The following is a 21,286-nucleotide window of genomic DNA, read 5'->3' as shown; positions in this document are numbered from 1 at the left end:
GAGGAATAATTTTAACACTTCCATCTGTGCACAGGAAGGAACCTGTCTGGTCTCCACACCTGTGGTTTTTGCTAATTTACTCCCGTTACGCAATTTGGTGTTTTCTCTTTCTGTCTTCGATGCAGATGGGATTCTTCAAACGGGTGCGGCCACCTCAGGAGGAACAAGAAAGGGAGCAGCTGCAGCCCCACGAAAACGGAGAAGGGACATCAGAGGCCTAAACCAGGGATAGTCAAACTATGGCCCTCCAGATGTCCACGGACTACAATTCCCATGAGCCCCTGCCAGCTCACTGGACATCTGGAGAACCACAGTTTGCCCACCCCTGGACTAAACAGTGTTTTAGCTGTGTCGTTTACTGAACCACTTAACGATTGCCAACGTCTTCCTTTAAAAATAGTCATTTTTCCCCGTTAAGGGACAGAGAAATCCAAAACTGTGCTGCAAAATGTCCCTTGAGCATCGGGAATGATCTTAACTGCAGAATCCAAGCACTGCATTTTAACTTTCCTCATATTAATCACGTTCACATGTGTGGCTAATACTTGAGCATATTTTAGTGCCATGATTTTCCTTATCCAGCTTCAGAAGGCGAAATTTACTTCATTGTGTTATGGATTGGTCTAACTTGAGCATTACGCCTGCGGTTGCTAGTACTTTGGGTTAACGAGCAATGTGGACATTAACTAGCGACTTTCACTTTTGAATGCTCCCAACGGGACTTTCCTAAGGTACTTACAAGTTCTTCAAAGTACTCACTTGCCGTTACATTTTATTTCTAAGCCAGCAATATCTAACTATACAAAAGATCTGCTACAGTGATCTTCCTTGCTGATGACTTTATCATAGATAAGGAGTGTTCTACCTCTGTTTTATGGTACCTACTAGGGGTGTGCATTCCTATATAGACTTGAGGTTTTTTTTTTTTTTTTTTTTTGGCTATCTGAAATGGCCAAGCATGAAAAATCCTGAACATATTTGGAATTTTCAGGACCACTGGATAGTCAAAGCTCATTTAAAGGGATTGCAGTCCCTTTAAATGCATTCTGGGTGAACACGCCGCTTGAAGAATGTGTTTAAAGAGTCTCTTTTAATGCCTTCAGGGTTCACTCATGACATTATTATTATTATTATTATTTATTCTATTTCTCTTACCGCCCCTCTCAGCACATCTGTCTCAGGGCAGTTTACAACATATAATTCGAGCAAGCATTTAAAGAGAGTGCGATCTCTTTAAACACCTTTCCCTCCCCTCCATTGAAACAAATGGGGGCACCTTCTTTGAGAAGCCCCCGAAATGGACCCTAGGTGCAGTCTTTGTCAAGCTTTGGGAGGTTTTGGAAAATTTGATGGCTGTCCCTAAAAAATGCACACACACACACCCCGAGTCCCAGGTAGGTTCTGCATTATACCCTATGGTAACCCTTGACTCTAGTGAGCCCCATAGTGCAGCCAGAAAAATTCAGGATTTCTGAAAAATTCTGAATCCCAAGACCATACCAAAATTGGGATTCAGAAATATCAGAAAATACCAATATTTTCAGGTTCACACCTCTAGTAGCTACTGACTAACTTATTCACAAAACACTTAATGTGGAAACACTTTAGATTCCTTTTTTTATGGAAGAGCAACAGCCCTTCTCCTAAAAATTTCAAATTCTCATGGTCTGTGGCAACATGGATTGATTCTTGGAACTATGAGACATGGTAAATACGCTTCTACCTGCAGGAAGTGGCAATTTTGATTTTCAGCATTTAAAAAAAAATCAGATTCTATGCAAGGGAATCCAAATTCTGCATCCAGAAAAAGCAGATTAAATATAATTTCTTATGCTTTCACAGGAGTTCAAATAAAACAGAACTCTTTTTAACTAAAAGAGGTTATCGGAGACAGATGTCACAGCCCCAGCTGCTATAACAGCTAACCTACCACTGCTGGGCAGATGCATGGGATACTGTCCACCCTACAGGAGAAGAATACCTGTTGTTTTAAAACCCACTTTTCACTACCAAAACTGTTTATGCACTGGAGGTTTCATGCCAGGCTGCAGGCTGGAGTTTTAGTTGTGGCAGGTTGGCCCACCTCTTCCTGCATTCACACAGGGGAGCTTTTGGCCCGGTGCACCCCATCCGCCCCCAATTTGTGCTCCTGCATGGAAGCTGGGGCAGTGAAGTTCCCAGTGCATAAACGGTCCAAGCGGAGTCTGAAAGCAGCTTATAAACACCTTTCCCTTCCTCTCCCCACACCAGACACTTTGTGAGGTACGTTGGGCTAAGAGAGCTCTAAGAGAACTACTCTGTGAGAGCAGCACTAAGGACTGTGATTAGCCAAAGGTCACTCAGCTGGTGGCATGTGGAGGAGTGGGGAAATCAAACCTAGTTTGATTCCCTGCTCTTGACCGCTACATCATGCTGGCACCAGGCTGCTAAAATTTTAAATATCAGCTACAAAACACAGTAAAGCCCATGATTTTCTGTACTTAGTTACCCAACTTCTTTCCTCCACACTGTATCTTCTATGTTGGCCAACGACACTGTAACTCTATGTAAAATAGTACTCTGGTATACCCAGAATTCTTTTTACTGTCCTCCAGACCATCCTGATGAATGAGCTTGTACTGTATGTAAATATTTTTTAAGAAAAAAAAATGAAAGCTGTCACAGAAAGTAGGCACAATAAAATTTATTACATCTTTTCTACTGGATATGTTGTCAAAGAATTTGTATTTTGTATGTGACAGAGGCAAAAAGACTGTCTTTTTTGTTGCTTTTTAATTATTAGTTTCTATCCCTAAATCTGCTTATATGGAACTAAATGATAAGAAAACATACCCTGGATCAGGCCCTTTGCTGCTTAACACTATAAGGCAGGGGTAGTCAACCTGTGGTCCTCCAGATGTTCATGAACTACAATTCCCATGAGCCCCTGCCAGCGTTTGCTGGCAGGGGCTCATGGGAATTGTAGTCCATGGACATCTGGAGGACCACAGGTTGACTACCCCTGCTATAAGGTATTTTTCTAACAAATTTTTCCCACATAAATTCTTGAACCCCACGAAGGGGATGTCATCGCCCGCATACTCAATGGTCCAAATAATTCAATTTCTCTAACTCAGTGGTTCTCAGCCTCGGGGTCAGGACCCCTTTGGGGGTCGAATTACCCTTTCACAGGGGTTACAGCAGGGCAAGCAGTTTGCCTGGGGGGGGGTGCCATCCACACAACAGCCTTGCGGGGAAGATCAAGATAGAGCGTTCATCTGTCTGGAACAGCGGAAAAGAGCAAGATCAGCATGGTTTGGACAGAACTGAACTGAGAAACCCCGGAAAAAAACAAATTTATATATAACTATGAACAGTGGATCTTTGCTGCATTGGTCAGTTTAGGTTTAATTTCTGTGAAAGAACACTTGCATAATTTTATGGTTGGGGGTTACCACAACATGAGGAACTGTATTAAAGGTTCGCAGCATTAGGAAGGTTGAGAAGCCCTGCTCTAACTCCTTTCCTGTAAAAGCCAGATTTTGTTTAGATAGTTAATGTTTTACACATGATTTTAATGGCACTGTAATATTATGTAATAATGCATAATAATCTCTGGGAATACCATATAGACAATATTAGAAGACATGCATAAACAACTGGGAACATCTACTCAAAACCTCAAATCCTGAAATGGTTTGATTTCTTCCGTGCCACTTAGAAAGGGGTTAATGAGGTTCTTTGGTACCTACTAGCCATAGTGACTAAAGTGAACTTTCTTCCTCTGAGGCAGTAAAGTAGGCCTTGGAATGCCATAGTTGGGCGGCAAAATCAGAAGGCCTTGGCCTCTATGCCCCATTTGTTGGTCCTCCAGGTCAACCGATTACTCCAGCCTTTCTCAATTTTAACCACTGAGAAACCCCTGAAACCACCCGAGGTCCCGCCCCTTCCCACCCTCTCCAGGCCCATCATTGGCTATTTTAGGGGGGAGTGGGTCAACATAACTATATATGATCATATCGCCTGATAAATGTTTAACAATTTTTATAACTCCCATCCATTCAGGAAACCCATCAAGAAACCCCAGGATTTCACAAAACCCTGGTTGAGAAACCCTGGATTAGTCTCTATATGAAACACTAGATTGGATGTCCTAACAGAGGGCTTTTCATTTACGATTGTACCTAATGAGGCTGTTCCTGACATCTGTATGAGATTTTCCCTTGCAGATAACCATAATCCAGAGACAGAATTCTGGTGCACACAAGGTCTATTTATGTGAAAATGGAGATTTAAACATTTCTTTGGAATAGTTTCAGAGTTGGTTTGCTATGGAACAGCTAGATTTGAGTCCACTAACACCTGAGAGTTCAACAAGACCGGGAGGGGGGGTATGAGCTTTCAAGGACTATCCCACCCGATGGCAAAACAAGAACAATATCCAAAACTCTGCCAACGCAGCCATGTGGCACGGGGACTTCCTTTTTTTAAAAAAAGAACTGGTAGAATTGGTCCTTGGATTATGATTTTATATCAACTTATTTTTTTTCTTTAAGATACTTCAGCAACACCGAAACACGCTTGCTAATATATTACCCATGTTTTGCAGAATCAGTTGTTTGAATATTCATGCAATTATTTGGTAGAAACACTTCTGCATTTGTGCCAAGTCTTTGCGATATGGATTCTCACTAGTACAAGCAGTTACAACTCTCACCCGCTGTAGTGGGGCATTTTGAAATTTTCAGTATTTAGCCCTGCAAATAACATGAATTAATGAAGTTAATGGCAGAGCGCAGGTCGCTACATTATTATTTCAGTTCAAAAGCATTAATGTGGGGTGTGAGAGGTGTTGTGGTTTGGGAAGTATAATGCAGTAGAATAATAATAATCTTATTCTTGTATCCTGCCCTTCTTGGTAGCTCAGGGCAGGTGACAACATGGGTTAAAACATTTAATAGTTTAAAAACCAGTAATTCATTCATTCACTCATTCTAGGAGAGGAGAAGTTTGTTTGCATGCATAGGGCTGTGCTTACACACAGAGGTAGATGTCCTAACACTCTCACCTCATGCTGAGCAGCAGTGGGACAGGCCATTTGATTTGACCCTCTCTGAGCAAGCAACCTGACAGAGTCCTGTCAAATTTCCAATAAGCAGACTCTTTGGTGCAAAGAAACCTCTTTATTCAAAAGAAATGACATTCAGGAGCAAGGAATCCCTTGCTGAAACTTAATAACAAGTTAGCATACCTTGATGGTTCCACTGTTCCCCAATTTGATTCTTGGTGTGCAACTTACAATGCCAGGGGTTATCTTTTCCCCAAGCTGTGTTCCCACACAAAGCCCAAGAAAGCTTCACTAGACAATACGTATTTCCAAACCACCGCATCAACCACCAAGATCAGGGCACAAGTTATGAGAGAGATCTGTGGAAATTTACTACACTATTAAACGGGGTCAAAAGAGCACTATTAAACAGGAGCATCATGTGAGAACCAAAGAAGCCTATAGGCAGTCTTTCATGGGAAGAACATGTGAACAGGATCATGACACAACCCAAATGAGTCCCTGAGGTACTGGCAGTGTCGCAGCAAGATAATGTTGGAAGAAAATCCAGCACCAAACATGAAGCTTGAGTTCTGTTGCCTTTTTTATGATGACTACCAAGACAACAAGAAAATTGCCTTGAAAGGGTTACAGTTTCCAAACTGAGATGCCACGAGCAATCTCAAAACTCAGGAGCAGAATTTTCTGCACAGGACTGTTTTTTTACTGGCTTTCCCGGCAGCTGGCTACCAACTGCTCCAAATCGTTCCCAGTAGTGTGGATAACCACCCAGCTTGACCTCTTCTAGCCCTCATGAGGAGATTTCACCCATCTTAACATGCCTGAAGACAGGCTAAGAAGCATTTTCTTAATGGCAGTGGGGCTTTATGCCCACTGTCATTTCGTGGACCCCCAAAGCCACACATTGGGTCTGAGGCAACGTTCTGGGATGCTGGTGGTACCCCCCTGCGGCTAAGCTGACTCTCGGTGCATCTGGCCAAGTACACTCCTCCCCTGTCCCCTCTTTTATTAGCCAGTGCAGCAGCTACCATAGGTAAAGATTGAGTGGTGGAGGTGGTGTTTTTACTTAAAAGGTTGTGTACCCCAGATTAAGGACTATGTTCTGCTCCAGGGTCTAACTCAGCCTTTTTGTTTTACCATTTATAAACCCCTGAAACATTCTTCAGGCTTTAGGAAACCACAGAAGTGGCAGGATGGTGCAGAATAGGGTTGGGAAGCACAGCTGTGTACAGACCATCTGTATACAAGCCCCCTTCCCACCCCCTCCAGACTCATCATTGGCCATTTTGGAGCAGGGGGGGATTCAACATGACCATATATGGTCATATTACCAGATCAATATTTAACAATTTTTTAAAAATATATAAACAATTAACTCCCACGTTTTATGGGGTTTTGTATTCTTTTAGTATTCAAGAGTAGCGATCCCCAACCTGTGGGCCGCAGACCACATGTGGTCCTTCAACTAATTGGAGGTGGGCCCCAAAGGACGCCTTCTCCCCCCCCCCCCCCCCAGCCCTTTACTTCATCCCCCCCGGCCCTTTACAACACACTTCGGGTGTCATTGTCTCCCATCACTCCCACATGGGACTATCTCATTGCAGAGAAACAAGCTCAGGGTTCCCATTGATTTGTCATTGTCATGAGTTAAGATTTCCATGAAAATAAAATGTTCCTTATGTTCATTGTTGTGGCGTGTCTGTATCTTATTTTGAAGGGATGTTTAAACATTAACATAGCGATCAGAGAGCATTAGGGCAGTGGTTGAGAGTAGAGGAGTAAACTACCCCCCCCCACCACCGGGCCTCAGTAAAAGGCGTTGAGTGGTCCCCGGTGATAAAAAGGTTGGGGACCACTGTTCAAGAGCATATCCAAAACAATTTTCTAATCAGTCCTGAGTAATTATTTACAAAATTACCACTAACAACCTGGCTAAAGATTTGTCTGATACACAATTCTGTTGAGGCACTTTCTCCGATGAAGAGGGATCAAGGTGGGTAGCCATGTTTGCCTGTAGCAGTAGAAAAGAGCCAGAATCCAGGAGCACCTGAAAGACTAAAAAAAATTGTGGCAGGGGAGGAGCTTTCCTGAGTCCCTGCTCACTTCTTCAGCTACAGTCGGACCTCCATCCACTTCTCAGTTATGCATGGTCATCGTTCAATGTAATCCGTTTTAAAAAGCATCTCATTTGATGTGATATGAACTTTTCTGTTGCTCATGATCCATGCTAGTCCTTTCAAAAGTCATTCACACATGCATGACTGGTATTGCTTGTCTGAACTTGATGATGAATATGCATGTATGAACACATACCTGAAGAGCACACAGTTGCGAATATGCTTGTGGGATCTGGCAGCCGAAGCGGCCGTTTGCGCCTGGTGCAGCCAGCGCCGCACATGCGGCGCTGGCTACGCCAGGCACGAACGGCCACTTCGGCTGCCAGATCACACATCCCTAGTTGCAAATTCATCCTGAATGGATGAAATGCCTCAACTGGAAACCAGAGATTATAAAGTACCATTTACATTTGTTGATTTGTGAGCGCTGTTTTGGTCATGCATGAAATGAATGACATATGAATGCGCATGTATGAATTTGTCATATCACAGCCTTGGTATGAGCAGAAAACATTCCGGGAATCTAGGGAAGGGGTTGCTATACTTTAATGTGCCAGCATGGTGTAGAGTGGGGGCCTCTAATCTGGAGAGCCGGGTTTGAGTCCCCACTCTTCCACATCCGGCCAGCTGGATGACCTTGGGCTAGTCACAGTTCTCAGAGCTCTCTCAGCACCACCTACCTCCCAGGGTGTCTGTTGTGGGGAGAAGAACGGAAGGAGATTGGAAGCTGCTCTGAGACTCCTTTGGATAGTGAAAAACAGGGTATAAACACCAACTCTTCTTCCTTCTGGAGACCCTGGGGCTTTATGCTTATTTGATTTGATTGATCATGCATAAGTACTTTTCTCCTTCTCTTCCAACTCCTGGTCAAGGATTACTGTGTGCAATCACGTGAAGAGTCTCAGATTCTGTATCAATGCTGGAGCAACACAGGAATCCAAAGGCAAGCCCAGTGAAACATGAAATGGGGTACAATCCGCTGAAGTTGTCCTGAATTAAATGTATGCCATACGGTATCTCCAAAAGATCTACGACTGTAAAAATAGAGAACAAAAATATGAATCTGAGTTGTTTTGCAATTGCTGAAGAAAATGTGTTGATTGCCCACATTGGGCAGCTCCTAGGTTAACAACAACAACAGTAATAACAATAATAATAACTTTATTATTATAGCCCACCCTTCCCGGTTGGCTCAGGGCGGGTAACGGCAAGGCATACAGAAGCAATTAATTTACATTGATAAACAGTTATTAAATGCTTTAAAGAAAAATATATAAATTACATTACATTATTAAACCGCCTTCTTAAAAACCTTATAAAGGGGAACCAATTTCTTTTGGGTGGGCTGGTGTTTTGTGGATGGTGCCTTGCTGTTTTGTGAGCAGGGAGGCCAGCATTTCTTCGGTGTTAATTTCCCAGCCTCAGTTGTAGGCCTGGTGGAACAGCTGTCTTGCAGGCCCTCTGGAATGGTTGAAGGTCCTGGAGGGCCCTGATCTCATTAGAAGAAGAGGAAAAGAGTTGGTTCTTATATGCCACTTTTCTCTACCCGAAGGAGTCTCAAAGTGGCTTACAGTCGCCTTCCTTTTCCTCTCCCCACAACAGACACCCTGTGAGGGAGGCAAGGCTGAGAGAGCCCTGATATCACCGAAGAAGAAGAAGAGTTGGTTCTTATATGCCATTTTTCTCCACCCGAAAGAGTCTCAAAGTGGCTTACAGTCGCCTTCCCTTTCCTCTCCCCACAACAGACACCCTGTGAGGGAGGCAAGGCTGAGAGAGCCCTGATATTACTGAAGGAGAAGAAGAAGAGTTGGTTCTTATATGCCACTTTTCTCCACCCGAAAGAGTCTCAAAGTGGCTTACAGTCGCCTTCCCTTTCCTCTCCCCACAACAGACACCCTGTCAGGGAGGCAAGGCTGAGAGAGCCCTGATATTACTGAAGAAGAAGAAGAAGAGTTGGTTCTTATATGCCACTTTTCTCCACCCGAAGGAGACTCAAAGTGGCTTACAGTCGCCTTTCCTTCCTCTCCCCACAACAGACACCCTGTGAGGTGGGTGAGGCTGAGAGAGCCCTGATATTACTGAAGAAGAAGAGTTGGTTCTTATATGCCACTTTTCTCCACCCGAAAGAGTCTCAAAGTGGCTTACAGTCGCCTTCCTTTTCCTCTCCCCACAACAGACACCCTGTGAGGGAGGCAAGGCTGAGAGAGCCCTGATATCACCGAAGAAGAAGAAGAGTTGGTTCTTATATGCCATTTTTCTCCACCCGAAAGAGTCTCAAAGTGGCTTACAGTCGCCTTCCCTTTCCTCTCCCCACAACAGACACCCTGTGAGGGAGGCAAGGCTGAGAGAGCCCTGATATTACTGAAGGAGAAGAAGAAGAGTTGGTTCTTATATGTCACTTTTCTCCACCCGAAAGAGTCTCAAAGTGGCTTACAGTCGCCTTCCCTTTCCTCTCCCCACAACAGACACCCTGTCAGGGAGGCAAGGCTGAGAGAGCCCTGATATTACTGAAGAAGAAGAAGAAGAGTTGGTTCTTATATGCCACTTTTCTCCACCCGAAGGAGACTCAAAGTGGCTTACAGTCGCCTTTCCTTCCTCTCCCCACAACAGACACCCTGTGAGGTGGGTGAGGCTGAGAGAGCCCTGATATTACTGAAGAAGAAGAGTTGGTTCTTATATGCCACTTTTCTCCACCCGAAAGAGTCTCAAAGTGGCTTACAGTCGCCTTCCCTTTCCTCTCCCCACAACAGACACCCTGTGAGGGAGGCAAGGCTGAGAGAGCCCTGATATTACTGAAGAAGAAGAAGAGTTGGTTCTTATATGCCACTTTTCTCCACCTGAAGGAGTTTCAAAGTGGCTTACAGTCGCCTTCCCTTTCCTCTCCCCACAACAGACACCCTGTGAGGGAGGTGAGACTGAGAGAGCCCTGATATTCCTGCCTTCCCTTTCCTCTCCCCACAACAGACACCCTGTGAGGGAGGTGAGACTGAGAGAGCCCTGATATTCCTGCCTTTCCTTTCCTCTCCCCACAACAGACACCCTGTGAGGTAGGAGAGCCTGAGAGAGCCCTGATATTCCTGCCTTTCCTTTCATCTCCCCACAACAGACATCCTGTGAGGGAGGTGAGACTGAGAGAGCCCTGATATTCCTGCCTTCCCTTTCCTCTCCCCACAACAGACACCCTGTGAGGTAGGAGAGCCTGAGAGAGCCCTGATATTCCTGCCTTCCCTTTCCTCTCCCCACAACAGAAACCCTGTGAGGGAGGTGAGACTGAGAGAGCCCTGATATTCCTGCCTTCCCTTTCCTCTCCCCACAACAGACATCCTGTGAGGGAGGTGAGACTGAGAGAGCCCTGATATTCCTGCCTTCCCTTTCCTCTCCCCACAACAGAAACCCTGTGAGGGAGGTGAGACTGAGAGAGCCCTGATATTCCTGCCTTCCCTTTCCTCTCCCCACAACAGACATCCTGTGAGGGAGGTGAGACTGAGAGAGCCCTGATATTCCTGCCTTCCCTTTCCTCTCCCCACAACAGACACCCTGTGAGGGAGGTGAGACTGAGAGAGCCCTGATATTCCTGCCTTTCCTTTCCTCTCCCCACAACAGACACCCTGTGAGGTAGGAGAGCCTGAGAGAGCCCTGATATTCCTGCCTTTCCTTTCCTCTCCCCACAACAGACACCCTGTGAGGGAGGCAAGGCTGAGAGAGCCCTGATATTACTGAAGGAGAAGAAGAAGAGTTGGTTCTTATATGCCACTTTTCTCCACCCGAAAGAGTCTCAAAGTGGCTTACAGTCGCCTTCCCTTTCCTCTCCCCACAACAGACACCCTGTCAGGGAGGCAAGGCTGAGAGAGCCCTGATATTACTGAAGAAGAAGAAGAGTTGGTTCTTATATGCCACTTTTCTCCACCTGAAGGAGTCTCAAAGTGGCTTACAGTCGCCTTCCCTTCCCTTTCCCCACAACAGACACCCTGTGAGGGAGGTGAGGCTGAGAGAGCCCTGATATTCCTGCTTGGTCAGAACAGCTTTGTCAGTGCCGTGGCGAGCCCAAGGTCACCCAGATGGCTGCATGTGGGGGAGTGCGGAATCAAACCCGGCTAGCCTGATTAGAAGTCCACACCAAGAGAGTTCCATCAGATTGGACCCTGGTCTGAAAATGCCCTGGCTCTAGTTGAGGCCAGTTTTACTTCTTTTGGCCTGGGTATCCTGAGCAAGTGTTGATCACTGGATCTCAGTGCTCTTTGGGGGATTACAGCGGAAGATGCAGTCCCATAAATACAAGACAGAGACATCCCATTCAGGTATATGACACATACACAGAGTGATGTGATTACGAAGAAGGGTCAAAACGTCATGCAAGGCAGTACAGGTGGAGAAATAATCATGTAAAATTAACGTGTGTCCAACAAAAGTACAGAGACCTGCACAACAGCAGTCATCAGCAGGTTCCTAGATTTTGCTCCACTACCTAACTCTGGTCTATTCAGCTTTCAGATCACCACTGCAATGAGCACATCAAAGAAGCAGCTATCTTTATGATGTGACCACTCCAATGAAATATGTTTTCAAAGAAACATTAGTCTGCAAAGCGAGGTGCATAGGACAAAGGGCACACACAACATAGGGAGTTATTCCAAGTAGCTCTAATCATGTCCCGTATCATTTGAGGGAGAAAACTCCTAGGAAAGTGTGCTTCGGGCAAGCACAATTCTATTAGCCAATCACTTCTCCTTTTAGCCTATCCACATAGCCAATGAGACCTAGCAATGCATAATGGCTATACAATGAATTTATTTATTTATTTATTCATTGGATTTATAACCCGCTGCTCTCAGAAACCAGCCCGTAGCGGATAACGACAATAATCCAACAATAAAACCCCATAAATACCCACTGAAACCCATTAAACCCCAATCAACAGTATTACAACCCCAAAGAGCTGACAAAATTTCATATGGGGAAAGACCTTACGAAGATGGCATAAGGAGAGACCAACCTGCGTCAAGATATCCGATGCCAATATCAAGGGGGACCCATACCACCTGTTCTAGCACTGGCTTTGACCATACCTGGTGGAACAGCTCGGTTTTGCATGCCCTACAAAAGGCAGAAAGCTCTCAGAGGGCCCGCAACTCATTCCACCAGATAGGACCAAAAAGGCCCTGGCGCTGATCAAGGTCAGGTGAGCATCCCTGGGGCCAGAAATAACCAGCACATTGGTACCAGCCGAGCGCAGAACCCTGCAAGGGACATAGGGCGAGAGACGGTCTCTCAGATATGTGGGCCACAAACCGCGAAGGGCCTTAAAGGTCAACACCAAGACCTTGAACCTGATCCAGGCCACAACTGGCAGCCAATGCAGCTGCCTCAGCACTGGCTGGATATGGGTCCTCCAAGATGTTCCAGTGAAGACCCTAGCAGCCTCATTTTTTACCCATTGGAATTTCCAGGTCAAGGTCTAGGGCAGGCCCACATAGAACAAGTGACAGAAATCAATTCTGGGAGATCTGGATTGAATCTCCACTCTGCTGTGGATGCCTGCTGGAGAACCTTGAGCCAGTCACCCATTTTCAGCCTTGCCTACCTCCCAGGGTCGTCATGAGGATGAACTGGAAACGGAAATGGGAGGCCTTCATAAGAACATCAGAAGAGGCCTGCTGGAACAGAGCAGGGGGTCCATCCAGCCCAGCATCGTGTCTTACACAGGGGCCAACCAGTTCCTCTGGACAGCTGACAGCAAGGCTTTCTCAACCAGGGCTTTCTCAACCGGGGATTCATGAAATCCTGGGGTTTCTTGACAGCCCTGGAAGGGTTTCCCCAGTGTGTGGGAGATAATTAATTCTAATATTGGGTGATATGACCCCATATGATCATGTTGACCTGTTCCCCCCCCCATAAAAATGTGGCCAGTGATGGACCTGGGTGGGGTGGGGAGGGGTCCCAGGTGGACATACACACAGCTCTGTTCCCCAACCATATTCATCAGAAGAGCCCTGCTGGCACAGAGCCTTTGGGGAGGGTGGTATATAAATAAACACATAAACAAACAAACAAATAAAAATAAAGACCAGGCGTCCATCATATAGGGGCCAACCTCTTCCTGTAGAAAGGCAGCAGGGCACAGAGGCCAAGGCCTTCCCCTGATGTTGCCCGCTGGCCCTGGGCTTCAGCGGTTGACAGCCTCTAAGCACGTGGTTAAGGTCCCCGTCCAGTGGGCCTCCCAGAACAGAACCCCGAATCGACCAACTTTGGGGCTCAGCAACTTTAAGACCAACACTTCTTCAAGACGTGAGCTTTGGAGCGCAGGCGCTCTTCCCCAGGCGCTGAGGGGCTCACAGTTGCTGCTCAGGTGGCTGCCGTCAGTCACGAATCCACCGCTGTCCAACTGATCTTATTCCGAATGGCAGCGTATTTCTCTTTATGTTCTCCTGCGTGTTCGGTGTCAGGCCCCCAGCGCCGCAAGGGAGGGAGGGCGGGCGCTATATAAATCGAACAACCAACCAAACAAAGCGCCCCCCTCCCCCCCCCCCCCGCGCCTCGCAACCTGGCCGAGCGCTTGTGGCGCAGCCCGCCAGCCCAGGTGAGGGAGGCCGCGGCCGGCTGCCCGTGGGCGCCTCCCCCGTCACGTGGGCGAGCGAAGCCCCCCCCCCCCCCCGCCTCCCGGTGGGCTCCAGCCAGCCAGCCAGCCAGCCAGGCTCGTGCGCCGCGGCGCGGCTGAGGTGCCGCCGAGCCGCGCTCCGTCCGCTCCGCCGGGCCCGCAATATGCCTCGGCTGCCCTCCGGCTGGCCGCCATGCCGGGGATGTCGTGCTCGGGACTGGCCGCCGCGCTCGGCCTCCTGCTGCTGCTGCCGCCGCCGCTGCCGCTGAAGGGCCGCCCGGGCGCCGCCGACGCCGCAAACGCCTCCCGACTGCGCCTCGCCAGCCGCCAGCCCCAGCCGCCGAGCGCCCTACCCGCCGCGGCCGCCGCCGCTCCAGGTAAGGGCTCCGGCCGTGCGCTCTTGCGCCGCGCCGCGCGGGGAGACTCGCGCCTCCTTCCAAGGCGGACCCGGCTGTCTTCTTAAGGGAACGCAGCCACTCACCCCGGGACGGACGACGACGACGACCTGCGGCCCTCGGGGCGCTCGGCGGGCGGCCCAGGTGGCACCTCCGGCGCTGCCTCGCTCCCTTCGCTAGCGCACGACCCGCCGCCCAGCCCGAGGACCGTCGCCTCCTTCCTTCGCTTCTCCCCGGGCGGCTGGGCAGGCGAGGGCCCGGGGGACGCTCCTCAGGCGGGAGGGGGGCGCTCGTGCTCTTGGCTTCTCCCCCCCCCCCGAAAAAAAAGCCCTTTCATCTCCGGCGCTTCGGTTTTCCCTGGCCGGGCCGGGGCCCTGGGGGCTTTCGGGAGAGCTGGGGCTGGGGAAAGGGCGCCGTGTCGGGGACCGCGCTTGGCGCCCCTCAGGGCGGTGGGAATGCGCCTCTGCTGGCCGGAGCTCTCCTCACGCCCAGAGAAGTACCCGGGGGCGGGGGGGATAGGTCGTTAGATGGTAAACCAGAGGTGGTCAAACTGCGACCCTCCAGATGTCCATGGACTGCAATTCCCATGAGCCCCTGCCAGCTTTCGCTGGCAGGGGCTCATGGGAATTGTAGTCCATGGACATCTGGAGGGCCGCAGTTTGACTACCCCTGTGGCAAACGAATCATAAGCGAGTTGCTAGGGAAGGGATTAGGCGTTTTAGAGATTAGTTTTCAAAATGACAATGTTGTGAAGAAAGTAGGTGTTGATAGGGCTTTTACCACCTTGTAGACCACCTTGAGGCCTGTGGGAGGGGGGTCCATTTCCTCTTTACTTTTTCTCACGTGGACGTTTTTTAGGGTTAGAAGCCCCAAACTGGCTAGGCCAGTCTGGTCAGATCTTGGAAATTAGGGAGGGTCAGCCCTGGTAGGTATTTGGATGGGAGTCCATCCAGGAAGACAAAGGGTGCTGTTTGTCTCTGGCCTTCAGAATCATGCCAGGTTGCCGTAAATCAGCAATGAAAAGGTAAAATGGTGCTGAATTTGAACTCCATGTTTTGAAGAAAAAGAATTGGTTTTATTCCTTGCTTTTCACTACCTGAAGTTGTCTCAAAGCAGCTTACAATTGCCTTCCCTTCTCTCCCTACAGTGGGGCTGAGAGAGCTTTGACAGGTCTGCTCTGGAGGAACAGCTCTAATAGGACAGTGACTAGCTTAAGGTCACCCAGCTGGCTGCATGTGGAAGAGCAGGGAATCAAGCCCTGCTTTCCAGATTGGAAGCCACCACTCTTAACCACGCTAGAGCAGAACTGATGCTCAGGTTTGCTGTGTGGCACCTCAGATGAGGAACCTGTGCCTCAGGGGTTCTGCGACACATCATGCTGTTGACCTAATTTGCTAACAACAAAGTTCTAGTAGATGACTGTATTTCTGAAAGCCCAAAATGTGTTCTGTTTTGTTTTAAATCTCTAATTAGAATGTTGGTGAGCATGGCTCAGCAATTGGGGGCGGCTAGAAGTATAATCACCAGATGGATGTTATAGCCAGCAAACGTCTTAATTCCTCTCCGTGACTGGCAGAAATCTCTGACTTCACTTGTTTTTCTGGATGCTTTTCAGAACAAGAAAATGTGTCATTTACACTGTAGGGGTAGACAACCTGTGGTCCTCCAGATGTCCATGGACTACAATTCCCATGAGCCAGGTCGACTTGACAAAAACTTCTGGATACTTTCAGCATGGTGGGAGGGAAGGAGGGAGGGAGGTGGTAGAATGTGCTCTGTAGAACGTAAGCTTGGGGGTGAGTGCTGACCCGGTAACCCCAGGCCACATCAGGGGCTCCAGGGCTGGCTGGGAGACTTTGGGGGGTGGTCCTGGAGATGACCTGGAGTGGCATTCTTGTATTTGTCCAGGCCTCTGAGGGAGCTGCATGAAACCCTATGCAACCCTTTTATTCTTGGCACAGGAGCTCTGGGCATTTAGTCCCCCTGTGACTTTTTCTTTTTGCTGCAGCTAAAATAAAAACCCCTGATGTGTTTTGGGGTAACATCATGCTAGACGCAAATGGACTCTGTCTCAGCTGTAAGTCTGTCAAAAAATTGAACCAGGTACAGAGCCTGGCATTGCCCCCTCCATGACATTTGGCTGGATGGCCCGAGCAGAGCCTGAAACTCAACCTCTCTAAGACGGAGGTCCTGTGGTTGGGCCATAGGGGAGCAGACCAGGAAACGCGCTTGCCCTCTCTGGCCGGGACGCAACTTAAGATCACGTCTCAGGCCAGAAACCTGGGGGTAACCATGGATGCCTCACTAACACTCGAGGCACAGGTCAAACAGGTAGCTGGCCAGGCATTTTTCCATCTCCGCCAGGATGATGATGATGATGATGATGATGATGACGACAATGATAATAATAATAATAATAATAATTTGTTATCACAGTCTGGGATTTTATAGGAGAAATCTCTTTAGTATGAGTAAGAGTGCTTGCACACAAAAGCGCACGCCTTGAATAAATTTTTGTTGGTCTTAAAGGTGCCACTGGACTCTGATTTTGTTTTGTTATCGTCAAAGAATGTGCCTGGTTTACAACTTGACACCTAAAGGCAGGAAAGGACAGCCATAATATTCAGTACTTGATGATAGGAGTCCAGATGGCCCAAAGGCTGGAGAACCAGGGAGGGAGAACTCCAGGGAGAGGGCCAGATGGCCGCCCCAAGAGGTCCCTGAGACACTCATCCCATGACTCAATGACTTCAGGAAAGCAGGCATCAGGAAGATAGAACTGCTGGGAAAAGCGGGAGACCCATCATAAGATGGATTGATTCAGTCAAGGAAGGCATGGCCCTCAGTTTGCAAGACTGGAGCAAGGCTGTTAATGGTAGGATTTGGGCTGCCACCCTCCAGGTGACACACTGGAGATCTCCTGCTATTAAAAATTATCTGTAGGCAACCAAGATTTATTATTTATAGCTACTTTGGGAGTCATTATAAGCTGCTAAGGTCCTTCCCCAGGCTTCATTCCTAAAATCTTCAGATATTTAGTAACCCAGAGCTGGCAACTCTAGATGGGATGTTTTGGAATTCATTAATTCTTAGGGTCGCTATTACTTAATGTCTGCGTGCATACACACACACAGCCTGTTTATGCAAAATAGCATAATTTGTGCCTTTATCATCCTTATCCATTGTTCCTCGTAATATTTGTGAAACAGTCTTGGGGGTGGAGAATGTCCAGGCTGTCTGGCCGCACCCTGATTGGCCCTGCCCCTACAGCTCCCACCCTCCCTCCCTGCCCAATCGCCACTTTATTCGCATATGCACTTGGCTGCTGGAGCCTGTGCGTCCGCCACACTCCGTGACTCCACCCTGCCAACGGCCAACTCTATGTCATACCATTGCCTACTGATCACCCACCCCACCACCACAGCTACCTTCATGGAGGAAGTAGAGGCGGGTAGGTTCCGGAGAGATGCTTCTCACCCTCCTGGCAGTCTTTCACCTCTTCTGCTTTGTGCCCACTTTTGCTGTTGAACGTGCTGGCCTCGCCCGGCAGACTTTCCCGCACTGCTCTCCATGCCTTGGCTGCAGATCCTCCGCCTCGCTTTCCCTGTGCCTCACTCCCCCTCCTAATATCTCCCCTTTCTTCACTCCACGTCCCCACCACGTGCCCCACACGGATCCCAGCAGCCCCGGATGCATGCTATTTACAGTCGCGTTAGACGCTGCCCGGCTACTCCCTCACTCCAGCCGACACACCTCGCCACCGGCTGCTGCTGCAGGAGGGCACAGAGAGCAGCCGGCGCCTGTGTTGCCCCTGCAGCTTCTCTCCTCCCGCACTAATGTCCTGCATGCAGACACGCCACTGCCCGCTGTCCGGATGCTCTGTGTCTCCTGCTGCCCTTGCCATCACAAGGTGCCAGTGCCTCCGGACTCATGCCTCAACTCCGCTCTGAGTCCACAGAGGGCTGCAGCTAGGTGGCTCGGCCCACGCCGCTAGCAGGAAGGGGAGGGACACAGACTCTCTCATGCTTATGGCTACAAGATCCTCCTGCCTACAAACTCCCCCTCCCACCGACACACACACCATGCTAGCGCCCATTTTATCCTCTAAAATGGGCTTCCCCTCTAGTCATGAGTAATAAAACAAAGGTTATTTCAAATTTTATAGTCCATGGACATCTGGAGTGCCATGGTTCGGCCATCCCTGAATATGTTCCTTGAGAAATGAGCTTTCCACAGTTGTATAAACACTAAGAACTTAAGGTTATATCAGGCTTTCTGAACTAAGGTTTTGTGAAACCCTGAGGCTTCCTCTTATCCCTGGAAGGATTTCCTGAATGGGTGAGGGTAAATTGTTTATATATATTTTTAAAATCTGTCAAACATTTATTGGGTGAAATGACCATACATGACCATGTCAACCCACTCTCCCCTCCCAAAATGGCCAATGATGTGCTTGGAGAGGGTCCCTGGGAGGGCAAGTACACAGCTCTGCTTCCCAACCATATTCTGCACAATAACACCACTTCTGGGGGTTCTGAAGGGTAAAAAGGCAGAAAAAGGCTGGCCTATATGATTCGTGGGGGTGGGGGAGGAGATAGCTTTAACAAGGTTTTGCTGATTTGCAAGCAAAAATACCAGGCAGAGTTCTGTTCCACATCAGAACAGCTAGGCAGGATAGCTCCTTTTAATTTAATTGACTTTATTAAATTTCCTTTCCTCCTTTCCATTAACATGAATAGAACTTGTAAAAACCTTATCATCGGATAATGTGATTTGACACTCTGTGGAGTGAAGCGAGAAAAAGGAAGGTTCTTTTGAGAGGACAAATGTGAAACACGAGGAGCACTTAAAATGTGCTGCTTAAATGGTATGCACCCGTGAAGGAGGGGTAGATGTGGGTGTGTGCGTGCGTGTGTGCGTGTAAGCACCAGTAATTCAGTCCTCTTAACAATTTGTTTCAGCTCCTGTTCATCATAAACTTGGCAACAACCCCTGTGGCTGGACAGTGTTCTCATGGAGACACTGTGCGTGTGAAACCGAAGTTTCCACATGTTGTACATGTTTACAGTGCAGTCCTGGCAAATTGGGTCTCCTGTCTGTCTGTCTGTCTATCTGCTTTATTCCATATAAAACCCCAATAAAAACATACAATAAAAGATATAAAGCATATCATACATAATATTCAGATAATAGAACAAGATGTGGTAAAAATCCAGTTCCTATCTACTCTACCCCTTGGTTACCCACTATCGAGGGGGAGGGAGGACAGAGAGTGCCAGATGGAGTACGCTGCTGCCCCTGTCGATCCCAATAGCTGCATCCTATTGGAAGTAAGCTTGGCAAAGTGCTTAAGAAACGGTAGCCTCTCATCTGAAGGGCTGGGTTTGGATCTCACTCCTCCACATGCAGAAAGCTGTCCTCTTAGAGCTGTTCTCCAAGAGCAAGTCTGTTAGAACTCTCTCAGCCCCCCCTACCTCACAGGCTGTCTGTTGTGGGGAGAGGAAGGGAAGGTAATCCTAAACTGCCTTGAGACTCCTCTGGGTAGTGAAAAGCGAGATATAAAAAGTAACGCTTCTTCTAAGTCCCATTACATTCAGTAGAGGTAATCATGAACAGGAAGCAATGATTAGCACTAGCTTCTAAGAAAGTATGTAGGTCAGGTTGCAAAGATATAGTGGAATCCCAGGGCTTGGGGGTGTACGCCCAATAGAGTTTTTGATAGGGGTGAACGCTTCAGCGTGGTTTGGCCGCCTTGGTGATTACTGAAGCCTGAGGCAGCCAGCACCGCAGCATGGAGAGGAGGGGCCACTGACCACCTTGGAGTTTGGTGATCGCCAAGGTGGCTAAACTGTGCTGAGGAGCTCACCCCTAATTTCTGACTTGTAGCGCAGCTTCAAGAAAGGGGTTTGCTGTCCGAGAGACATGCATACTCTCTTCATGGGGAGATTCAGTATGCATACGTCTAGACCAGCCTTTCTCAACCATTTTACCATTGAGAACCTCCTGAAACATTCTTCAGGCTTCAAGAAACCTCAGAAGTGGCGCCATCATGCAGAATATGGTTGTGAAGCAGAGCTGTGTACATGCCCACCCGGGGCCCCTCCCCTTCCCAGCCCCTCCAGACTCATCAATGGCCTTGGGGGAGAAGGTTGACCTGACCATATATGGTCAAATCACCTGATAAGTGTTCAACGTTTTTAAAAACATATAAAATATTAACTCCCACTCATTCAGGGGGCCCCTCCAGAGCCATCAAGAAAGCCCAGTCTAGAGCTTGTGTCACCTTGCAAGACTTGAATACCTTAAAGACCTGTTGAGGTCATTAGCACATTGAGGGACGTATGTCCACACAAAGGCTTGACCCTACATATTGACACTACATCAGACCACACCTGGAGTACTGTGTGCAGTTCTGGAGGCCTCACTTCAAGAAGGACGTAGATAAAATTGAAAGCGTACAGAGGAGAGCGACGAGGATGATCTGGGGCCAAGGGACCAAGCCCTATGAAGATAGGTTGAGGGACTTGGGAATGTTCAGCCTGGAGAAAAGGAGGTTGAGAGGGGACATGATAGCCATCTTTAAGTATTTGAAAGGTTGTCATTTGGAGGAGGGCAGAATGCTGTTCCCATTGGCTGCAGAGGAAAGGACACGCAGTAATGGGTTTAAACTACAAGTACAACGATATAGGCTAGATATCGGGGGAAAAAATTTCACAGTCAGAGTAGTTCAGCAGTGGAATAGGCTGCCTAAGGAGGTGGTGAGCTCCCCCTCACTGGCAGTCTTGAAGCAAAGGTTGGATACACACTTTTCTTGGATGCTTTAGGATGTTTAGGGCTGATCCTGCGTTGAGCAGGGGGTTGGACTAGATGGCCTGTATGGCCCCTTCCAACTCTATGATTCTATGATTCTATCTTTAACTGCTCCTGCGGAGTGGATGAAATAAAACAGTAAGGGCTGTGTGGGCGGAGAAAGGGAAGGGCCTGTCCGTGATAAAAACTCGGAGGGGCCAATCAGGAGCCACAAAGCGGCTCCTGATTGGCCCCTCCGAGTGCCAATTGGGGCCAAGTGGCCAATCCCCAAGTGGCCTCCCCATTGGCTACTTGGCCCGCCCTGGACTAGCTGCCCTGGACT

General features: G+C 48.3%; 2 protein-coding genes across 4 annotated transcripts in view; both read left to right on the top strand.

Moving 5' to 3' along the window:
* The window catches only part of ITGAV (integrin subunit alpha V), an 83,168-nt gene extending 80,463 nt beyond the window's left edge, over positions 1 to 2,705 (top strand). The window contains exon 30 of the mRNA XM_077319368.1: positions 126 to 2,705. Coding sequence (XP_077175483.1) covers positions 126 to 221 — 96 coding nt within the window. The 3' untranslated portion in view covers positions 222 to 2,705. The remainder of the gene's footprint in view (positions 1 to 125) is intronic.
* An 11,098-nt stretch (positions 2,706 to 13,803) lies between these two features.
* FAM171B (family with sequence similarity 171 member B) overlaps positions 13,804 to 21,286 on the top strand; it is a 56,051-nt gene continuing 48,568 nt past the window's right edge. For 2 of the 3 annotated variants that reach the window (XM_077319366.1, XM_077319365.1), the window contains exon 1: positions 13,804 to 14,136. In XM_077319366.1, coding sequence (XP_077175481.1) covers positions 13,953 to 14,136 — 184 coding nt within the window. In that variant the 5' untranslated portion in view covers positions 13,804 to 13,952. The remainder of the gene's footprint in view (positions 14,137 to 21,286) is intronic. The other variant, XM_077319367.1, reaches the window with a different exon arrangement.

This window comes from Paroedura picta, chromosome 2 (genome assembly GCF_049243985.1).
Source record: "Paroedura picta isolate Pp20150507F chromosome 2, Ppicta_v3.0, whole genome shotgun sequence".
In the NCBI taxonomy this organism is placed as follows: Eukaryota; Metazoa; Chordata; class Lepidosauria; order Squamata; family Gekkonidae; genus Paroedura; species Paroedura picta.
The sequence above is the reverse complement of the archived record's forward strand: the minus strand, read 5'-3'. Positions and strand labels throughout refer to the sequence as shown.